Genomic DNA, 18,804 nt, shown 5'->3' with positions numbered 1-18,804 from the left:
TTGACAAAGGTGGAGGAAGGATCTGCAACTTGATAAATAGCACCCTGCTCTACACTGCATACACCACCATCTTGACCACTACCACCACCACCACCACTGTTATCTTCCTAAACTGGCTCAGTCTTAATGGTCAGCGGTTCGTCTTTAATGGACACCGATGCACTGGTAGCGTCATTATTAGCACCACCACCACCGTCACTACCAGTACTGGCTTCACCGACGTCACCATCACCACCAGCGCCAGCTTCGTCATCACCAGCGTCAGCGCCAATGTCCACGCTCTCATCCTTCGAGATGGTCACAGTCTCGACAACTATGTTACCAGGGACGAAGGTGACCTCCGCGGCTGCCGAGGGGTCGAAGCCCTCCTCGTTGTTGCCGTTGTCGGCAGCGTTGCTATCGGCGACGCTCATGTCGCTTTCCTCGACAACGCCGCTGCCAGCGCCACTGCTGGCGGTCAAATCTGCATGTGCCATATCTGCCTTGGCTATGCCCATCTCGGACAGCTGTCGTTTGTAGACTGCAGCTTCTTGTTCCTTGACCATCAGCTGCTGTTTGAACGACTCCGCCTGCCTCTTCATCTCCTCCAGCTGTCGTCGAAGCTCTTCCTGTGCGTCGGGTTCGCTCACTGTTGGTCTTTCTGGCGTCGCTGCTTCTGTTGTCTGGATGAAATATGGAAAGAGAAAGAGAGAGAGAGACAAAGAGTTAGAACAGTGGTTATGAACTGGGTTCCATGTAAGATTTTCGTGGGGTTCAAAGCAAGCAAAATAATAAATGGTAACAATTGCAGCGTGGAAGGTGTTTGTAAGCCATTTAAGAAACACACAAAAGCCGTTCGATTCACTTCAACATTTAAGTTTAATTTGTCAAAATATTTTCGTCACTTTAAGACCGCGACCTGTTCACTGACAAAAATCCATGCTGAATAAGGTTTATATATATATAGACAATTGCAGCGTGGAAGGTGTTTGTAAGCCATTTAAGAAACACACAAAAGCCGTTCGATTCACTTCAACATTTAAGTTTAATTTGTCAAAATATTTTCGTCGCTAAAATCCGCGACCTGTTCACTGACAAAAATCCGTGCTGCATCTGTATATATATACATATATATATATTGCAGTGCGGAAGGTGTTTGTAAGCCATTTAAGAAACACACAAAAGCCGTTCAATTCACTTCAACATTTAAGTTTAATTTGTCAAAATATTTTCGTCGCTATAAGACCGCGACCTGTTCACTGACAAAAATCCGTGCTGCATCTGTATATATATACATATATATATATTGCAGTGTGGAAGGTGTTTATAAGCCATTTAAGAAACACACAAAACCGTTCGATTCACTTCAACATTTAAGTCTAATTTGTCAAAATATTTTCGTCGCTTTAAGACTGCAACCTGTTCACTGATAAAAATCCGTGCTGAATCTCTTGTCAGCGAACAGGTCGCGGTCTTATGGCGACGAAAATATTTTGACAAATAAAACTTAAATGTTGAAGTGAATCGAACGGCTTTTGTGCGTTTCTTAAATGGCTTACAAACACCTTCCACGCTGCAATTGTTTTCCTTTCAGCATACGATCTCAGATCAAATCACTTGCTATGCAAGTACATCTCCGTAATAATAAATAGTAAATAGTATTTTAAAGGTCCATGAAAGGTTTTCACTTCAGGTGTATTTACTCCTTTACTTGTTTCAGTCATTAGACTGTGGCAATACTGGAGCACAGCCTTACTAAGTTCTAGTTGAAGAAATCAGCCCTGAAACTTATTCTTTGTATATATATATATATCACTGTGACTGACCAGGCTATCAGATGTTGCTACACATCGCTGGTCACAATGCGCTTTGCATTGTTTTAGCCTTCAAATGACGCCACCCCGCTGGCTAAGTGAGCAGGCCAACAGAAGAAAGAGTGAGAGAGAGTTGTGGCGAAAGAGTACAGCAGGGATCGCCACCACCCCCTGCAGGAGCCTCGTGGAACTTTGGGTGTCTTCGCTCAATAAACACTCACAACGCCCAGTCTGGGGATTGAAACCATGATCCTACGACCGCGAGTCCGCTGCCCTAACCACTGGGCCATTGCGCCTCCACGTATATTAGTCTTTTACTTGTTTCAGTCATTTGACTGCGGCCATGCTGGAGCACCGCCTTTTAGTTGAGCAAATCGACCCCGGGACTTATTCTTTGTAAGCCCAGTACTTATTCTATCAGTCTCTTTTGCCGAACCGCTAGGTGACGGGGACGTAAACACACCAGCATCGGTTGTCAAGCAATGCTAGGGGGACAAACACGACAAACACAAACACACACACACACACATATATATATATATATATATACATATATACGACAGGCTTCTTTCAGTTTCTGTCTACCAAATCCACTCACAAGGCATTGGTCGGCCCGGGGCTATAGCAGAAGACACTTGCCCAAGATGCCACGCAGTGGGACTGAACCCGGAACCATGTGGTTGGTTAGCAAGCTACTTACCACACAGCCACTCCTGCGCCTATATATATATATATAATTTAGAGAAAAACCTCTATTAAACAATTCAATAAATAAAGATGTTATTCACACCATATAGAAAACATACTATAAAAACCTTATTTTAAAAATCAATAAAGTACGATAAATAGTAAATAGTACTGCTATTTACTATTTATTGTACTTTATTGATTTTTAGAACATCTTTGATTATTGAATTGTTTAATAGAGGTTTTTCACTAAATTATATACATATATTATATATTGTGAAATTTGATTTAAAATTGTTAAATTGAATTTTTCCCGGTAAGTTTTGGAATTATATTCCCTATTATTATTATTGTGATTATAATATATATATATATATATGTATATATATACACACACATATATATATACACACACACATATATATATATAGGCACAGGAGTGGCTGTGTGGTAAGTAGCTTGCTTACCAACCACATTGTTCCGGGTTCAGTCCCACCACATGACATCTTGGGCAAGTGTCTTCTGCTATAGCCTCGGGCCGACCAATGCCTTGTGAGTGGATTTGGTAGATGGAAACTGAAAGAAGCCTGTCGTATATATGTATGTGTGTCTGTGTTTGTCCCCCTAGCATTGCTTGACAACCGATGCTGGTGTGTTTACGTCCACGGCACTAGCGGTTTGGCAAAAGAGACCGATAGAATAAGTGCTGGGCTTACAAAAGAATAAGTCCCGGGGTCGATTTGCTTGACTAAAGGCGGTGCTCCAACATGGCCACAGTCAAATGACTGAAACAAGTAAAAGAGTATACATGTGTGTGTGTGTGTGTGTGTGTGTGTGTGTGTATATATATATATATATTTGGATGTGGCGTGCAAGAAAGACGTTTATGTTGGTATGGTCACGTACTGTGGATGGACAAGAAGAGCTGTGTGAAGAAATGCCACTCCCAAGCAGTGGAAGGAATCTGGGGTAGAGGGGGAGACCCAGGAGGACATGGGATGACATGGTGAAGCATGACCTTTGAATGTTGGGCCTGACAGAGTCAATGACAAAAGACCGAGACCTCTGGAGGTATGCTGTGACTGAGAAGACCCGGCAAATAAAGTGAGTCCACAGTTGTAACCTACACCAGTGTAGAAGGCAGCGAGCTGGCAGAAACGTTAGCACGCCGGGCGAAATGCGTAGCCGTATTTCGTCTGCCGTTACGTTCTGAGTTCAAATTCCGCCGAGGTCGACTTTGCCTTTCATCCTTTCGGGGTTGATAAATTAAGTACCAGTTACGCACTGGGGTCGATGTAATCAACTTAATCCGTTTGTCTGTCCTTGTTTGTCCCCTCTGTGTTTAGTCCCTTGTGGGTAGTAAAGAAATAGGTATTTCGTCTGAGTTCAAATTCCGCCGAGGTCGACTTTGCCTTTCATCCTTTCGGGGTCGATAAATTAAGTACCAGTTACGCACTGGGGCCGATGTAATCGACTTAATCCGTTTGTCCCCTCTGTGTTTAGTCCCTTGTGGGTAGTAAAGAAATAGGTAACCTACACCAGTGTTGCATAACCAGCCCATTCAAAAGCACCTTGGATCGTAGGGCGACATGCTGTGCTTGAGGAGACCTATTGAGTCAAGTACATCAGCATCAACAATATCAAAATCAAGTCAAATGGAAATTTTAGTTGTTGGCCCTGTGCCAGTAGCATGTAAAAAGCACCATCCGACACACACACACACACATACATAAATGACAAAAGCCATACCTCTAAGATGTCATCCAGCTGTACTGCCTCTGTGGTCTCTTCTTCAGCTTCCACCCGGCATTTCTTAGCTGGAGGGGGTTGTTCTTCTGTAAAGAGAGAGAGAGAGAGGGAAGATGAATATATTAGTCAGAAGGTGTGAAGTTGTTTCAGGTAAGATTAAATGCAATAATAATAATAATAATAATAATTTGCCCAGCTCTGCCACCTTTAATAATAATAATCACGTGATCACGTGACCGACCAGACCATCAGATGTTGTTACACATCGCTGGTCACAATGCGTTCGCATTGTTTTAGCCTTTGAATGACGCCACCCCGCTGGCTAAGCGAGCAGGCCAACAGATGAAAGAGTGGGAGAAAGAGTGGTGAAAGAGTACAGCAGGGATCACCACTCCCTGCCGGAGCCTCGTGCAGCTTTTAGGTGTTTTCGCTCAATAAACACTCACAATGCCTGGTCTGGGAATTGAAACCGCGATCCTGCGACCGCGAGTCCCCTGCCCTAACCACTAGGCCATTGCGCCTCCACTTTAATAATAATAATAATGATACTAATCACTTATATTAAAGGAACAAGGCCTGAAATTTTGGGGGAGGGTGCAAGTCAATAACATATGTATGTATGAGCCAATGAGGGAGACCCTCTACAGGGAGCAAGACTTGCTAGAAATAACAGCCAAATCTCCCTAAAACACATATTAGGTAATGTACTTGTAGACATAGCCAAATCTCCCTCAAATCACACCTTACTGTCTTATGTATGAGCCAAGGAGGAAACCCCCTACAGAGAGCAAGACATACTAGAAAAAACAGCTAAATCTCCCTCAATGCATGCTTACCTTCTTTAAAAACGGTAAAACACATATTAGATAATGTACTTGTAGACATAGCAGCCAAATCTCTCTCAAATCACACCTTACTGTCTTATGTATGAGCCAAGGAGGGAGACCCCCTACAGAGCAAGACACACTAGAAATAACAGCCAAATCTCCCTCAATGCACCCTGACCTTTTAAAAAGGTAAAACACATAGGTAATGTACTTGTAGACATAGCAGCCAAATCTCTCTCAAATCACACCTTATTGTCTTATGTATGAGCCAAGGAAGGAGACCCCCTACAGAGAGCAAGACACACTAGAAATAACAGCCAAATCTCTCTCAATGCACCCTGACCTTCTTTAAAAACAGTAAAACACATATTAAGTAATGTACTTGTAGACATAGCAGCCAAATCTCTCTCAAATCACACCTTATTGTCTTATGTATGAGCCAAGAAGGGAGACCCCCTACAGAGAGCAAGACCTGCTAGAAAAAACAGCTAAATCTCCCTCAATGCACCCTGACCTTTTAAAAAGGTAAAACACATATTAGGTAGTGTACTTGTAGACATAGCAGCCAAATCTCTCTCAAATCACACCTTATTGCCTTATGTATGAGCCAAGGAGGGAGACCCCCTACAGAGAGCAAGACACACTAGAAATAACAGCCAAATCTCCCTCAATGCACCCTGACCTTTTAAAAAGGTAAAACACATATTAGATAATGTACTTGTAGAAACAGCAGCCAAATCTCCCTCAAATCACACCTTATAGTCTTAAGTATGTATATATATATATGTGTATGAACCAATAAGGGAGACACCTCCCCGCCAACAGGGTGATAAAAGTCTGCAAAGCCTTAATTATAGGAGAGCTGAATCGGGGCTGACCTGGGAGGCGGAGGAAGATGGAAGGAGAATAAACAACAACAACAACAATAAGATGTTGTTAATTACCGGCTGACTCTACAGTCAATGCAGCTTCATTTGAAACATCTGGGGTCACTGTCACTATAACTGGTTCCTCTTCGGCTTGATCTGTTGTTACTATGGTGATGACCTTCTGAAAAGTAAAAAGAAACATAAAAAAAAATTACCGGAGTGGCTGTGTGGTAAGTAGCTTGCTAACCAGCCACATGGTTCCGGGTTCAGTCCCACTGCGTGGCATCTTGGGCAAGTGTCTTCTGCTATAGCCCCGGGGCCGACCAGTGCCTTGTGAGTGAATTTGGTAGACGGAAACTGAAAGAAGCCTGTCGTATATATGTATATATATATATGTATGTATGTATGTGTGTGTGTGTTTGTCCTCCTAGCATTGCTTGACAACCGATGCTGGTGTGTTTACGTCCCCGTCACCTAGTGGTTCGGCAAAAAGAGACCGATAGAATAAGTACTGGGCTTACAAAGAATAAGTCCCGGGGTCGATTTGCTCGACTAAAGGCGGTGCTCCAGCATGGCCGCAGTCAAATGACTGAAACATGTAAAAGAGTATGGAACACACAATGTGATATAATGCAGGGTAATACAAAATTAGTGGTTCACTATTACAGCGTATGTATGTATATATATATGTGTGTGTGTCTGTGTAGAGGCACAATGGCCCAGTGGTTAGGGCAGCGGACTCGCGGTTTCGATTCCCAGACCGGGCGTTGTGAGTGTTTATTGAGCGAAAAACACCTAAAGCTCCACGAGGCTCCGGCAGGGGGTGGTGGTGATCCCTGCTGTACTCTTTCACCACAACTTTCTCTCACTCTTACTTCCTGTTTCTGTTGTACCTGTATTTCAAAGGGGCCGGCCTTGTCACTCTCTGTGTCACGCTGAATATCCCCCGAGAACTACGTTAAAGGTACACGTGTCTGTGGAGTGCTCAGCCACTTACACGTTAATTTCACAAGCAGGCTGTTCCGTTGATCGGATCAACTGGAACCCTCATAGTCGTAACCGACGGAGTGCTTCCATATATATGTGTGTGTGTGTCTGTGTAGAGGCGCAATGGCCCAGTGGTTAGGGCAGCGGACTCGCGGTCGTAGGATCGCGGTTTCGATTCCCAGACCGGGCGTTGCGAGTGTTTATTGAGCGAAAGCACCTAAAAGCTCCACAAGGCTCCAGCAGGATGTGGAGGCAATCCCTGCTGTACTCTTTTGCCACAACTTTCTCTCACTCTTTCTTCTGTTGGCCTGCTCACTTAGCCAGCGGGGTGGCGTCATTTGAAGGCTAAAACAATGCGAAGCGTATTGTGACCAGCGATGTGTAGCAACATCTGATAGCCTGGTCGGTCACGGTGATATATATATATATTTCTTTACTACCCACAAGGGGCTAAACATAGAGGGGACAAACAAGGACAGACAAAGGGATTAAGTCGATTACATCGACCCCAGTGCGTAACTGGTACTTATTTATCAACCCCGAAAGGATGAAAGGCAAAGTCAACCTCGGGCGAATTTGAACTCAGAACGTAACGACAGACGAAATACTGCTATGAATTTCGCCCGGCGTGCTAACGTTTCTACCAGCTTGCCGCCTATTATATATATATATATATATATATAGACCTAGGAAGACATGGGATGAGGTGGTCAAGCATGACCTTCGAATGCTGGGCCTCACAGAGGCAATGACGAAAGACCGAGATCTCTGGAGATATGCTGTGACTGCAAAGACCCGACAAATAATGGGAGTTCATGGCTGTTTCCTGCACCAGTTTTGCATAGCAGCCCCAGCCCGTCCAAAGTACCTTAGGAGACCTATTGAGTCAAGTACATCAACATCAAAATAAATATCAAATGGAAATTGTAGTAGTGATACCTGTGCCGGTGGCACGTAAAAAGCACCATCTGATCGTGGCCAATGCCAGTGTTGCCTTGACTGGCTTCCGTGCTGGTGGCATGTAAAAAGCACCAACCAATCGTGACCGCTGCCAGCCGCCGGTGGCACATAAAAAGCACCCACTACACTCGTAGAGTGGTTGGCGTTAGGAAGGGCACCCAGCTGTAGAAACACTGCCAGAACAGACTGAGCCTGGTGCAGCCTCCTGACTTCCCAGACCCCGGTCGAACCGTCCAACCCATGCTAGCATGGAGAACGGACGTTAAATGATGATGATGATGATATATATAACTATATATATATATATATATGTATGTATATATATATTATATATATGTATATATAATGTATGTATGTGTGTGTGTGTGTATATATGTATATATAAATACACACACATATATATATACATATATGTGTGTGTGTATATATATACACATATATTTGTGTGTGTGTGTGTATATATACATACATATTAAAGGCGATGCTCCAGCATGGCCACAGTCAAATGACTGAAACAAGTAAAGAAAAAATATATATATACATATATGTGTGTGTGTGTGTGTGTGTGTGCATGGGCATGCTCCCTGTAGAAAATCCATCTCCAAAATGATAGCAAAGGAGAATGGGCAACCGCCAGCCTCAGTTCCTATGGCATTGAGGTAGATCTGGCCACACCAGTTAACGGGGACAAAACCTGGATTTAAAACACTGGATGATGATGATGATGATGATGATATATATATGTATGTATGTGTGTATATGTATGTATATGTCTATGTGTGTGTTCGGTTTTGTCCCCTACTGCTACTTGACAACCAATGTAACCTAGCAGTTCGGCAAAAAGGGTCCAATAGAACAAAAACCAGACCAAAAAACAAGCACTGTGGTCGATATGTCCGACGAAACCCTTCAAGAGTGAAACCAGTGAAAATGTTGAAAGAGAGATGCTTACTTGGTCGTTAGTGTCCCCAACAACTGTCTCAACAACAGGATCAACAACGGTGTCGTTTGTCTCTCCATCTGCTACAGTGTGGGGCAGGCCCTGCTGCTTGAAGATATTCAGCGCCATCTTTCCAGCTTCTGTGGTAAAAGAAATTAAAAATTTTTTTTTTTTAATTTAAAAAATAAAGGAATTTTAATAATATTAGGATATTCAGATGATAAGACCGACTAGTTTTGTCACCTGGACATCAATGTTTTGAAACTCACCTATTTTTCCGTTACATTTCTGATAGATTCAGCGCTGAGTTGCAGAAGCAGGAATATCTTTAGAGTAAATATTCTGCTCAACACTAGAGATTTCCTTGTTGTCTTTGGTCAATAAGTGTTCTTTTCTATTTGCTTCAATCTAGAAATCAAAGGAAATGACTACCATTCCCTTCACGCTTCGCTTTTGTGACATGGACACCAATGTTTTGAAACTGACCTATTTTTCCATTACATTTCTGATAGATTCAGTGCTGAGTTGCAGAAGCAGGAATATCTTTGGAGTAAATATTCTGCTCAATACCACAGATTTCCTTCTTGTCTTTCTATTAAGCGACTAGAATCCTTCGATCACCTCTGTCTACACCACATCCTTCGTGTCAGATGGCATCACTTTGTCTCCAACAATTCAGTGCGACACCAGTGCAGAATCACCTCCCTCCGACAAGTCATCCTAACGAGATGTCTGCATTGACTGGGTCATGCCGTCTGTCGTCAACCAGGAGAATTCATCTACAAACCAATTGCCCCAGCTCCCCTTCAGGGTTGGCGAAAGCAATGTGGTGGACAACGAAAAACCTGGCTGATGACAGTCAAGGCTGATCTGGAACCCAACCTACGAAGCAATTGTCCCAGCTCCCCTTCAGGGTTGGCGAAAGCAATGTGGTGGACAACGAAAAACCTGGCTGATGACAGTCAAGACTGATCTGGGACCCAACCTACGAAGCAATTGTCCCAGCTCCCCTTCAGGGTTGGCGAAAGCAATGTGGTGGACAACGAAAAACCTGGCTGATGACAGTCAAGACTGATCTGGAACCCAACTTGGCCCCCATATCTACGGCGTTCGCCACTGGAATAAGGAGTGGTTGGAGATCATGCGGTCATTAGCCTCAAATCGCCAGGCCTGGTCGGCGTTTGTGAGAGATGCAGCATTGAGGATGAATGAAGCCAGCTCAACCCACCCCGGGTGGATGCTGTCTCAAGTCAAGTCAAGTCTTGTTGTCTTTGGTCAATAAGTGTTATTTCCTATTTGATTCTATCTAGAAATCAAAGGAAGTGGCTACCATTCCCTTCACGCTTTGCTTTTATGAGCTGGACACAAACGTTTTAAAACTGACCCATTTTACACTGCATTTCAGACAGATTCAATGCTGAGCTGCTGAAGACAAAATATCTTTTTAGCAAATATTTTGCTCAACACCACAGATTTCCTTGTTGTCTTTGTTCAATAAGTGTTATTTCCTATTTGATTCTATCTAGAAATCAAAGGAAGTGACTACCATTCCCTTCACGCTTTGCTTTTATGAGCTGGACATGAACGTTTTAAAACTGACCCATTTTACACTGCATTTCAGACAGATTCAATGCTGAGCTGCTGAAGACAAAATATCTTTTTAGCAAATATTCTGCTCAATACCAGAGATTTCCTTGTTGTCTTTGGTCAATAAGTGTTATTTCCTATTTGATTCTATCTAGAAATCAAAGGAAATGACTACCATTCCCTTCACACTTTGCTGTTGTGGTCTGGACATCAATGTTTATAAACTCGCCTATTTTTCCATTGCATTTCAGATCGATTCAGCACTGGGTTGCTCAAGCAGAAATCTCTTTAGAGTAAATATTCTGCTCAATACAAAAGATTTCCTTATTGTCTTTGGTCAATAAGTGTTATTTCCCATTTGACTCCATCCAGAAATTACTACTATTATTCCCTTCAAACTTTGTTACACAGTGTTATCAAACCTCTGAATATGGAGGGTGGGGTAACACATCCCAGCCGAGCTGCAGCAATTTTTGTCTGGTTCCCAAAGCATCAAGTGCCGAAAATGAACTTTCTTATCTTCCATTTTAAAGGGTTACAGAATTAACACAGGTTATAGGAACATAAACCCTCTTCCACGAAAAGATAGCTTAAACTGTGCTCTAAATGGAGGTGTAGTCAAATCCTATTTTATGGACTCAACCATGTTCTAAAATAAGTCAAAAGGTAAGCTACTATAAATCGGCACAAACTTTCCAGACAACCCAATATCTTGAGACAAAAGCAGAGCTAGCTTAAACTGGGCTCTAAATGGAGGTGTAGTCAAATCCTATTTTATGGACTCAACCATGTTCTAAAATAAGTCAAAAGGTAAGCTACTATAAATCGGCACGAACTTTCCAGACAACCCAATATCTTGAGAGAAAAGCAGAGCTAGCTTAAACTGTGCTCTAAATGGAGGTGTAGTAAAATCCTATTTTATGGACTCAACCATGTTCTAAAATAAGTCGAAAGGTAAGCTACTATAAATCGGCACAAACTTTCCAGACAACCCAATATCTTGAGAGAAAAGCAGAGCTAGCTTAAACTGTGCTCTAAATGGAGGTGTAGTCAAATCCTATTTTATGGACTCAACCATGTTCTAAAATAAGTCGAAAGGTAAGCTACTATAAATCGGCACAAACTTTCCGGACAACCCAATACATTTTTAGATTGACATTGTAGGGTAGGTGTGAGAGATTAGATCCTCACACTTTAGGCTGGATATGGCAGGTTTAAATGCTACGGGATTAAACCTTTGTGATCCTCAATTTTCATACTTTCTAGGGGTAAGCGAATAGGAAATAACGATTGCTACCTAAGACAAAAATTGTGTTACACAGTGTTACTAAATTGGTGTTTAGGACATCATCATCATCATCATCGTTTAACGTCCGTTCTCCATGCTAGCATGGGTTGGACGGTTCGACCGGGGATCTGGGAAGCCAGAAGGCTGCCCCAGGCTCCAGTCTTATCTGGCAATGTTTCTACAGCTGGATGCCCTTCCTAACGCCAACCACTCCGTGAGTGTAGCTGGTGCTTTTTACGTGCCACCTGCACTGGAGCCAGGCGAGGCTGGCATCGGCCACGGTCGGATTGGTGCTTTTTACGTGCCACCTGCACGGAAGCCAATCGAGGCGGCACTGGCTTCGGCCACGATTCGGATGGTGCTTTTTACGTGCCACCTGCACGGAAGCCAGTCGAAGCGGCGCTGGCATCGGCCACAATTCGGATATAATAATAATAATAATAATCATCATCATCGTTTAACGTCCGTTCTCCATGCTGGCATGGGTTGGACGGTTCGACCGGGGATATGGGAAGCCAGAAGGCTGCACCAGGCTCCGGTCTTATCTGGCAATGTTTCTACAGCTGGATGCCATTCCTAACGCCAACCACTCCGTGAGTGTAGTGGTGCTTTTTACGTTCCACCTGCACTGGAGTCAGTCGAAGCTGGCATCGGCCACGGTCGGATTGGTGCATTTTACGTGCCACCTGCACGGAAGCCAGTCGAGGCGGCACTGGCTTCGGCCACGATTCGGATGGTGCTTTTTACGTGCCACCTGCATGGAAGCCAGTCGAGGCGGCGCTGGCATCGGCCACAATTCGGATATAATAATAATAATAATAATAATAATCATCATCATCGTTTAACGTCCGTTCTCCATGCTGGCATGGGTTGGACGGTTCGACCGGGGATCTGGGAAGCCAGAAGGCTGCCCCAGGCTCCGGTCTTATCTGGCAATGTTTCTACAGCTTGATGCCCTTCTTAACGCCAACCACTCCGTGAGTGTAGTGGGTGCATTTTACGTGCCACCTGCACTGGAGCCAGAATAGGCTGGCATCGGCCACGGTCAGATTGGTGCATTTTACGTGCCATCTGCACGGAAGCCAGTCGAGGCGGCACTGGCTTCGGCCACGATTCGGATGGTGCCTTTTACGTGTACCGACACGGAAGCCAGTTGAGGCGGCACTGGCTTCGGCCACGATTCGGATGGTGCTTTTTCTGTGCCACCGACACGGAAGCTAGTCAAGGCGGCGCTGGCATCGGCCACGATTCGGATGGTGCTTTTTACGTGCCACCGACACGGAAGCCAGTCGAGGCAGCGCTGGCTTCGGCCACGATTCGGATGGTGCTTTTTACGTGCCACCTGCACGGAAGCCAGTCGAGGCGGCGCTGGCATCGGCCACGATTCGGATGGTGCTTTCTACGTGCCACCGACACGGAAGCCAGTCGAGGCGGCACTGGCTTCGGCCACGATTCGGATGGTGCTTTTTACGTGCCACCGACACGGAAGCCAGTCGAGGCGGCGCTGGCTTCGGCCACGATTCGGATGGTGCTTTTTACATATCTCCAGTCCAGGTGTCCTGGCATCTGCCAGGTGCCAGTCATAGGATTGGTTCAATTTCGATTCCGATTTTGATTTCGACAGGATGTAATAAATACCAGTATGATGGATGTGTATGATGTGTTTGGCTGACAGACAATAAAACATAAACAAATCAAACAAGAGAGAGAAAGAAATCAAAATTTACCTGTGAGGGCTATGGGCTGGCCACTTTCAACAGCTGACGTAAGGATACCAGCATCATTTGTAGAAATCATAGTTATACCTTGACTCTCCAGCCAACTCATAGCTTCTGCTGTACTAGGGTCTGGAACAGAGAAAGATATATGAAATGAGGGACCAGTCACTTGCAATGGTGTATACCTGGGTATGCTGAAATATATATAAGCATGGCTGTGTGGTAAGAAGCTTGCTTCCCAACCACACGGTTCCAGGTTCAGTCCCACTGCGTGGCACCTTGGTCAAGTATCTTCTATAGCCCTGGGTTGACCAAAGCCTGTGAGTTGATTTGGTAGGTGGAAACTGAAAGAAGCCTATAGTATATTATATATATGTATATGTTGATATGTGTGTGTCTTTGTGTCTGTGTTTGTCCAGCTGTCACCCTTTGACAACTGGTAGTGGTGTATTTACATTCCTGTAACTTAGCGCTTCAGCAAAAGAGACTGATAGAAACAGCCCATTGTTTGTATTATAGTGCACTGTTGTACCATCCAAAATATTTTATTCTTTACAAGCAATACACAATGCTTCAAGCGAACTACAATACTCTCTTAGTAGTAATGTCAGCTCCTATGGAACAGCCAAGTGGCGATAAAAATTACTTTTTAAATAGTTTTCCTGTTACGTGTGCAAGTATGTTTCAATTTTCTGTGTTTGTTTAGTTATCATCATCATCATCGTTTAACCCTTTAGTATTTAAACCGGCCATATCTGGCCAAAATAGTTAATCTGTTTTATGTTCAAACTGACCAGATCCAGGCCCTCACACCTACCCTACAATGTTATTCTACATTAAGTAATTACACCATCAAGATCTTGAAGATATGAGATAATGCATGATTAATTCAAATCAATGGGAATCAATAGCCATTATGTTTGATTGAATAATCTGAACACTAAAGGGTTAACGTCCGCTTTCCATGCTAGTACGGGTTGGACAGTTCAACTGGGGTCTGGGAAGCCAGGAGGCTGCACCAGGCCCAGTCTGATCTGGAAGTATTTCTACAGCTGGATGCCCTTCCTAACGCCAACCACTCCGTGAGTGTAGTGGGTGCTTTTTACGTGCCACCGACACAGCTGCCAGACGAGGCTGGCAAACGGCCACGATCGGATGGTGCTTTTTATGTGCCACCGGCACAGAGGCTAGACTAGGCTGGCAACAGCCACAATCGGATGGTGCTTTTGACGTGCCAGGCGAGGCTGGCAAACGGCTACGATCGGATGGTGCTTTTTACCTGCCACCGGCACAGAGGCCAGACTAGGCTGGCAACAGCCACAATTGGATGGTGCTTTTGACGTGCCACCGGCACGGAGGCCAGTCGTGGCGGCACTGGCAACGGCCACGTTTGGATGGTTCTCTTACGTGCCACCAGCACTGGTATCACAGCTACAATTTCCATGGATGTTGATCGATTTCGATTTTCACTTGCCTCAACGGGTCTTCACAAGTAGAGTTTTGTGTCCCAAGAAGGAAAGGTATGCATAAGTGGACTGGCTACACCCCATGTAGAAGGCCACGGGTTATGTATTTATTTACTGAATGGCATAAAAAGATAAAAAGTCTGTGTGGTAAGTAGCTTGCTAACCAACCACATGGTTCCCAGTTCAGTCCCACTGCGTGGCATCTTGGGCAAGTGTCTTCTGCTATAGCCTCGGGCCGACCAATGCCTTGTGAGTGGATTTGGTAGATGGAAACTGAAAGAAGCCTGTCGTATATATATATATGTATGTGTGTGTGTGTGTCTGTGTTTGTCCACCTAGCATTGCTTGACAACCGATGCTGATGTGTTTACGTCCCCGTCACTTAGCGGTTCGGCAAAAAGAGACCGATAGAATAAGTACTGGGCTTACAAAGAATAAGTCCTGGGGTCGATTTGCTCGACTAAAGGCGGTGCTCCAGCATGGCCGCAGTCAAATGACTGAAACAAGTAAAAGAGTATATATAAAAAAGAAGGAATACTCACTTTGAGCATTGAAAGGCGCTGTGGCTTCTGCAAGTACTGCAAGAGTGGCAAGAACGGAGGTACTGCTTTGTTCTGAGTTTTCTATCAGGAATTGGTGATGGATACATACAAGGAGAGACAAAGGGATATATATATACAAATATGTATGAATCTGTGTGTGTGGGTGTGTGTATACTGATATATAATTATATAGATATAATGATAGCAAAAGGATGTGGATAGGCACACTAACGTACTGGAAATAGATGCTAATATCTCAATAAACCACATTATTTTACTCTGTTAGCACAGACTGAAAGCAGGCTAGTAAATCAATCAGATTTTTAAAATTATTAAAATTAACCGTCTTACCAACAATAACTCTGAGCACCTTTTCGAACTCCACCCGTCTAACACCCGTGGACATGTTTACAAAGTCAGAAAACAGCACAGCTCCCATGACTTCAGGAAACATTTTTTCACGCTGAGAGTTGCTGAAGCATGGAACAAACTGCCGGTATCAGTTGTTAGTTGTCGGAGCACTGCATCCTTCAAAACTTCCATGCTTCCTGAGATTCGCCAACACTACACCTGATTTTCTCCCCTCCGTACACACGCAAGCATATATCTGACTCATACACTGTTCACTTCCCAGAAATCTCTACATTACTGCATATGCAGACACCCATAAAATTATTAACCATCTTACCAACAATAACTCTGAGCACCTTTTCAAACTCCACCTGTCTAACACCTGTGGACATGTTTACAAAGTAAGAAAACAGCACAGCTCCCATGACGTTCGTAAACATTTTTTCACGCTGAGAGTTGCTGAAGCATGGAACAGACTGCCGGCATCAGTTGTTAGTTGTCGGAGCACTGCATCCTTCAAAACTTCCATGCTTCCTGAGATTCGCCAACACTGCACCTGATCTTCTCCCCTCCATACACACAAACAAGCATGTATCTGACTCATACATTGTTCGCTTTCCAGACATTTCTACATTACTGCATATGGTTTATACGCACTTTCTGACAAGTTGTGGTGCACCTGAGCACTGGATACAATAATTTCATTATTATATAAGAATATATCTATATATTTGATTTTGAGTGTAGTTATTAATTATGTTCCTCTAGTTTCCACTTGCATTCATTGCCCCATTGAGATTATTAAGCGGCATATATATATATATATATATATATAATCATCATCATCACCATCTTCGTCGTTTAACGTCTGCTTTCCATGCTAGCATGAGTTGGACGGTTTGACTGAGGGCTGGCGAACCAGATGGCTGCACCAGGCTCCAGTCTTGATCTAGAAACTCTGCCAGATCAAGATTGGAGCCTGATGCAGCCATCAGTCAAACCGTCCAACCCATGGAAAGCGGATGGTAAACGATGATGATGATGACGATGATATACCAATGACAAGAAGAACAGAGAAAATTCTTTAACACCCCTTAGGCTTCGGCTAGAAACCTGACAGTGTTGATAGCCCAGTATTCAAGTCAAGTACTTCCCTGGAAATACCTTAACTTCACACCCCACCTGACCTTACACACACACACTATGTCAAAGTTGAGAACCATGAACAGTGTAACTAAGAGTGAAACTTTTAAGGATGAAGATGTATGTCTTTGCGTTTGTCCCTCAAATGCTCAACAACCGGTGCTGGTTTGTTAACATCCCCAGTGAAAGAGATTGATAGAATAAATACCAAAGTTGAAATTAAAAAAAGTATAGGGGCTGATTTGCTTGATTTAACCCTTTTGTTACCAACCCGGCTGAAACCAGCTCTGGTTCTAAATACAATTGTCTTGTTTAAATAAGTTTTGAATTAAAATCTTCCACCAAACCTTAGTCACAATTTATATTCCTAACACTAGCTGAATGATAACTAAGTTATTTTACTAAATTCTTTGTTATATTTATAATTAATTGAAAGAAACACAGAGCATCTCAACAGAAATACAGTCATGGAAGGGTTAAGAAGAAAAATAATCAGCAGAAGACATGAGAGAAGGAGACCTCAATGTGGTCACTCTATATGCTAGAAATAACAGCCTAAATTTCCTTCAACCCTCACCCTTCCAAATGTTTCTAATGTCCATCTGCCCACATGTAGAGGTGTTTTAAACCCTTTCATTACCAATCCGGCTGAAACCAGCTCTGGTTCTAAATACAATTGTCTTGTTTTTATAAGTTTTGAATTAAAATCTTCCACCAAACCTTAGTCACAATTTATGTTCCTAACACTTGTTTAATGATAACTAAGTTATTTTACTAAATTCTTTGTTATATTTAAAATTAATTGAAAGAAACACAGAGCATCTCAACAGAAGTATGGTAAAAAAAGTGTTGAAATACACAATAGAGAAACAATTTTCAACCCTTTTTGGTACCAACCTGGTTGAAACCACTTCTGTCTCTGTAGTACAAATGTCTTGTTTTCATAAGTTTTGAATTAAAATCTTCCACCAAACCTTAGTCACGATTTATGTTCCTAACACCAGCTGAATGATAATTAAGTTATTTTACTAAATTCTTTGTTATATTTAAAATTAATTGAAAGAAACACAGAGTATCTCAACAGAAATATGGTAACAAAAGGGTTAAGCTAGTGTTTGAAATGACTTGAAATTTTTTACGGAAGGGTTTAAATAAAATTCCCTTATTACACAAAGTTTGTATCATAGATCCAAGGAAGGGCTTAGGCTCCTTGGGATTTGATGAACGGGAGGATTTTGTGGCTTGTAGAATTAAAGGGAGCGGGGATGGTCTCAGATGAGTTGTCATCAAAATGGCTAAATCACCAGTGCAATTGTGGTCACCACCACCAACAACAGCAACAGACATCTAGCAATGGAGTTATTTTCTAAATTCTCTGTTATATTTAAAGTAATTTGAAAGAAACACAGAGCATCTCAACAGAAATATAGTAACGAAAGGGTTAAACCCGTTGAGGGCGGTGCCCCAGCATGGCAGCCGTCTCATGAATGAAACAAGAAGCGAAAGATAAACAACATACCATTCTTCGATGAAGCTGTCTCAGTTGGCACTAGTGTGACAGGAACTAGATTAGTTGCGTCTTTGGTTTCGGAACTAGGTACTGGCGTTGACGGAGCTTCCATTATGGGAGTTCCAACAACCGATGAAGGGATCTCTTCGATTACGTGACTGACGATACCAGCAGATGCCAGTGCCTCCGTGTCTGTTGTTTCTATGGTGACAGTCTCGCCCTCCGTCAATCCAGTCAAGTCTGGATTGTTCTGTGTGAAGAGGAAAAACAAACAGAAATGATGTGATAATAACTATTGTAATGAATTATTTACATTTGACGGATATTTGTCCTCATCTTGTTTGTTGTTAACACAACATTTCAGCTGATATACCCTCCAGCCATCAT

The 18,804-nt window shown here is 43.1% G+C and overlaps 1 protein-coding gene across 1 annotated transcript in view; it reads right to left on the bottom strand.

Annotated features, from left to right (window-relative positions):
- LOC115226570 (GA-binding protein subunit beta-1-like) overlaps positions 1 to 18,804 on the bottom strand; it is a 33,695-nt gene that overhangs the window by 784 nt on the left and 14,107 nt on the right. The window contains exons 6-12 of the mRNA XM_029797576.2: positions 18,427 to 18,667; positions 15,414 to 15,494; positions 13,415 to 13,534; positions 8,825 to 8,952; positions 6,001 to 6,106; positions 4,230 to 4,315; positions 1 to 662 (exon numbers count right to left, since the gene is read on the bottom strand). The exon at positions 1 to 662 is cut by the window's left edge and continues 784 nt beyond it. Coding sequence (XP_029653436.1) covers positions 108 to 662; positions 4,230 to 4,315; positions 6,001 to 6,106; positions 8,825 to 8,952; positions 13,415 to 13,534; positions 15,414 to 15,494; positions 18,427 to 18,667 — 1,317 coding nt within the window. The 3' untranslated portion in view covers positions 1 to 107. The remainder of the gene's footprint in view (positions 663 to 4,229; positions 4,316 to 6,000; positions 6,107 to 8,824; positions 8,953 to 13,414; positions 13,535 to 15,413; positions 15,495 to 18,426; positions 18,668 to 18,804) is intronic.

This window comes from Octopus sinensis, linkage group LG30, assembly GCF_006345805.1.
Source record: "Octopus sinensis linkage group LG30, ASM634580v1, whole genome shotgun sequence".
In the NCBI taxonomy this organism is placed as follows: domain Eukaryota; kingdom Metazoa; phylum Mollusca; class Cephalopoda; order Octopoda; family Octopodidae; genus Octopus; species Octopus sinensis.
This window is presented reverse-complemented; position numbering and strand designations above follow the sequence as displayed.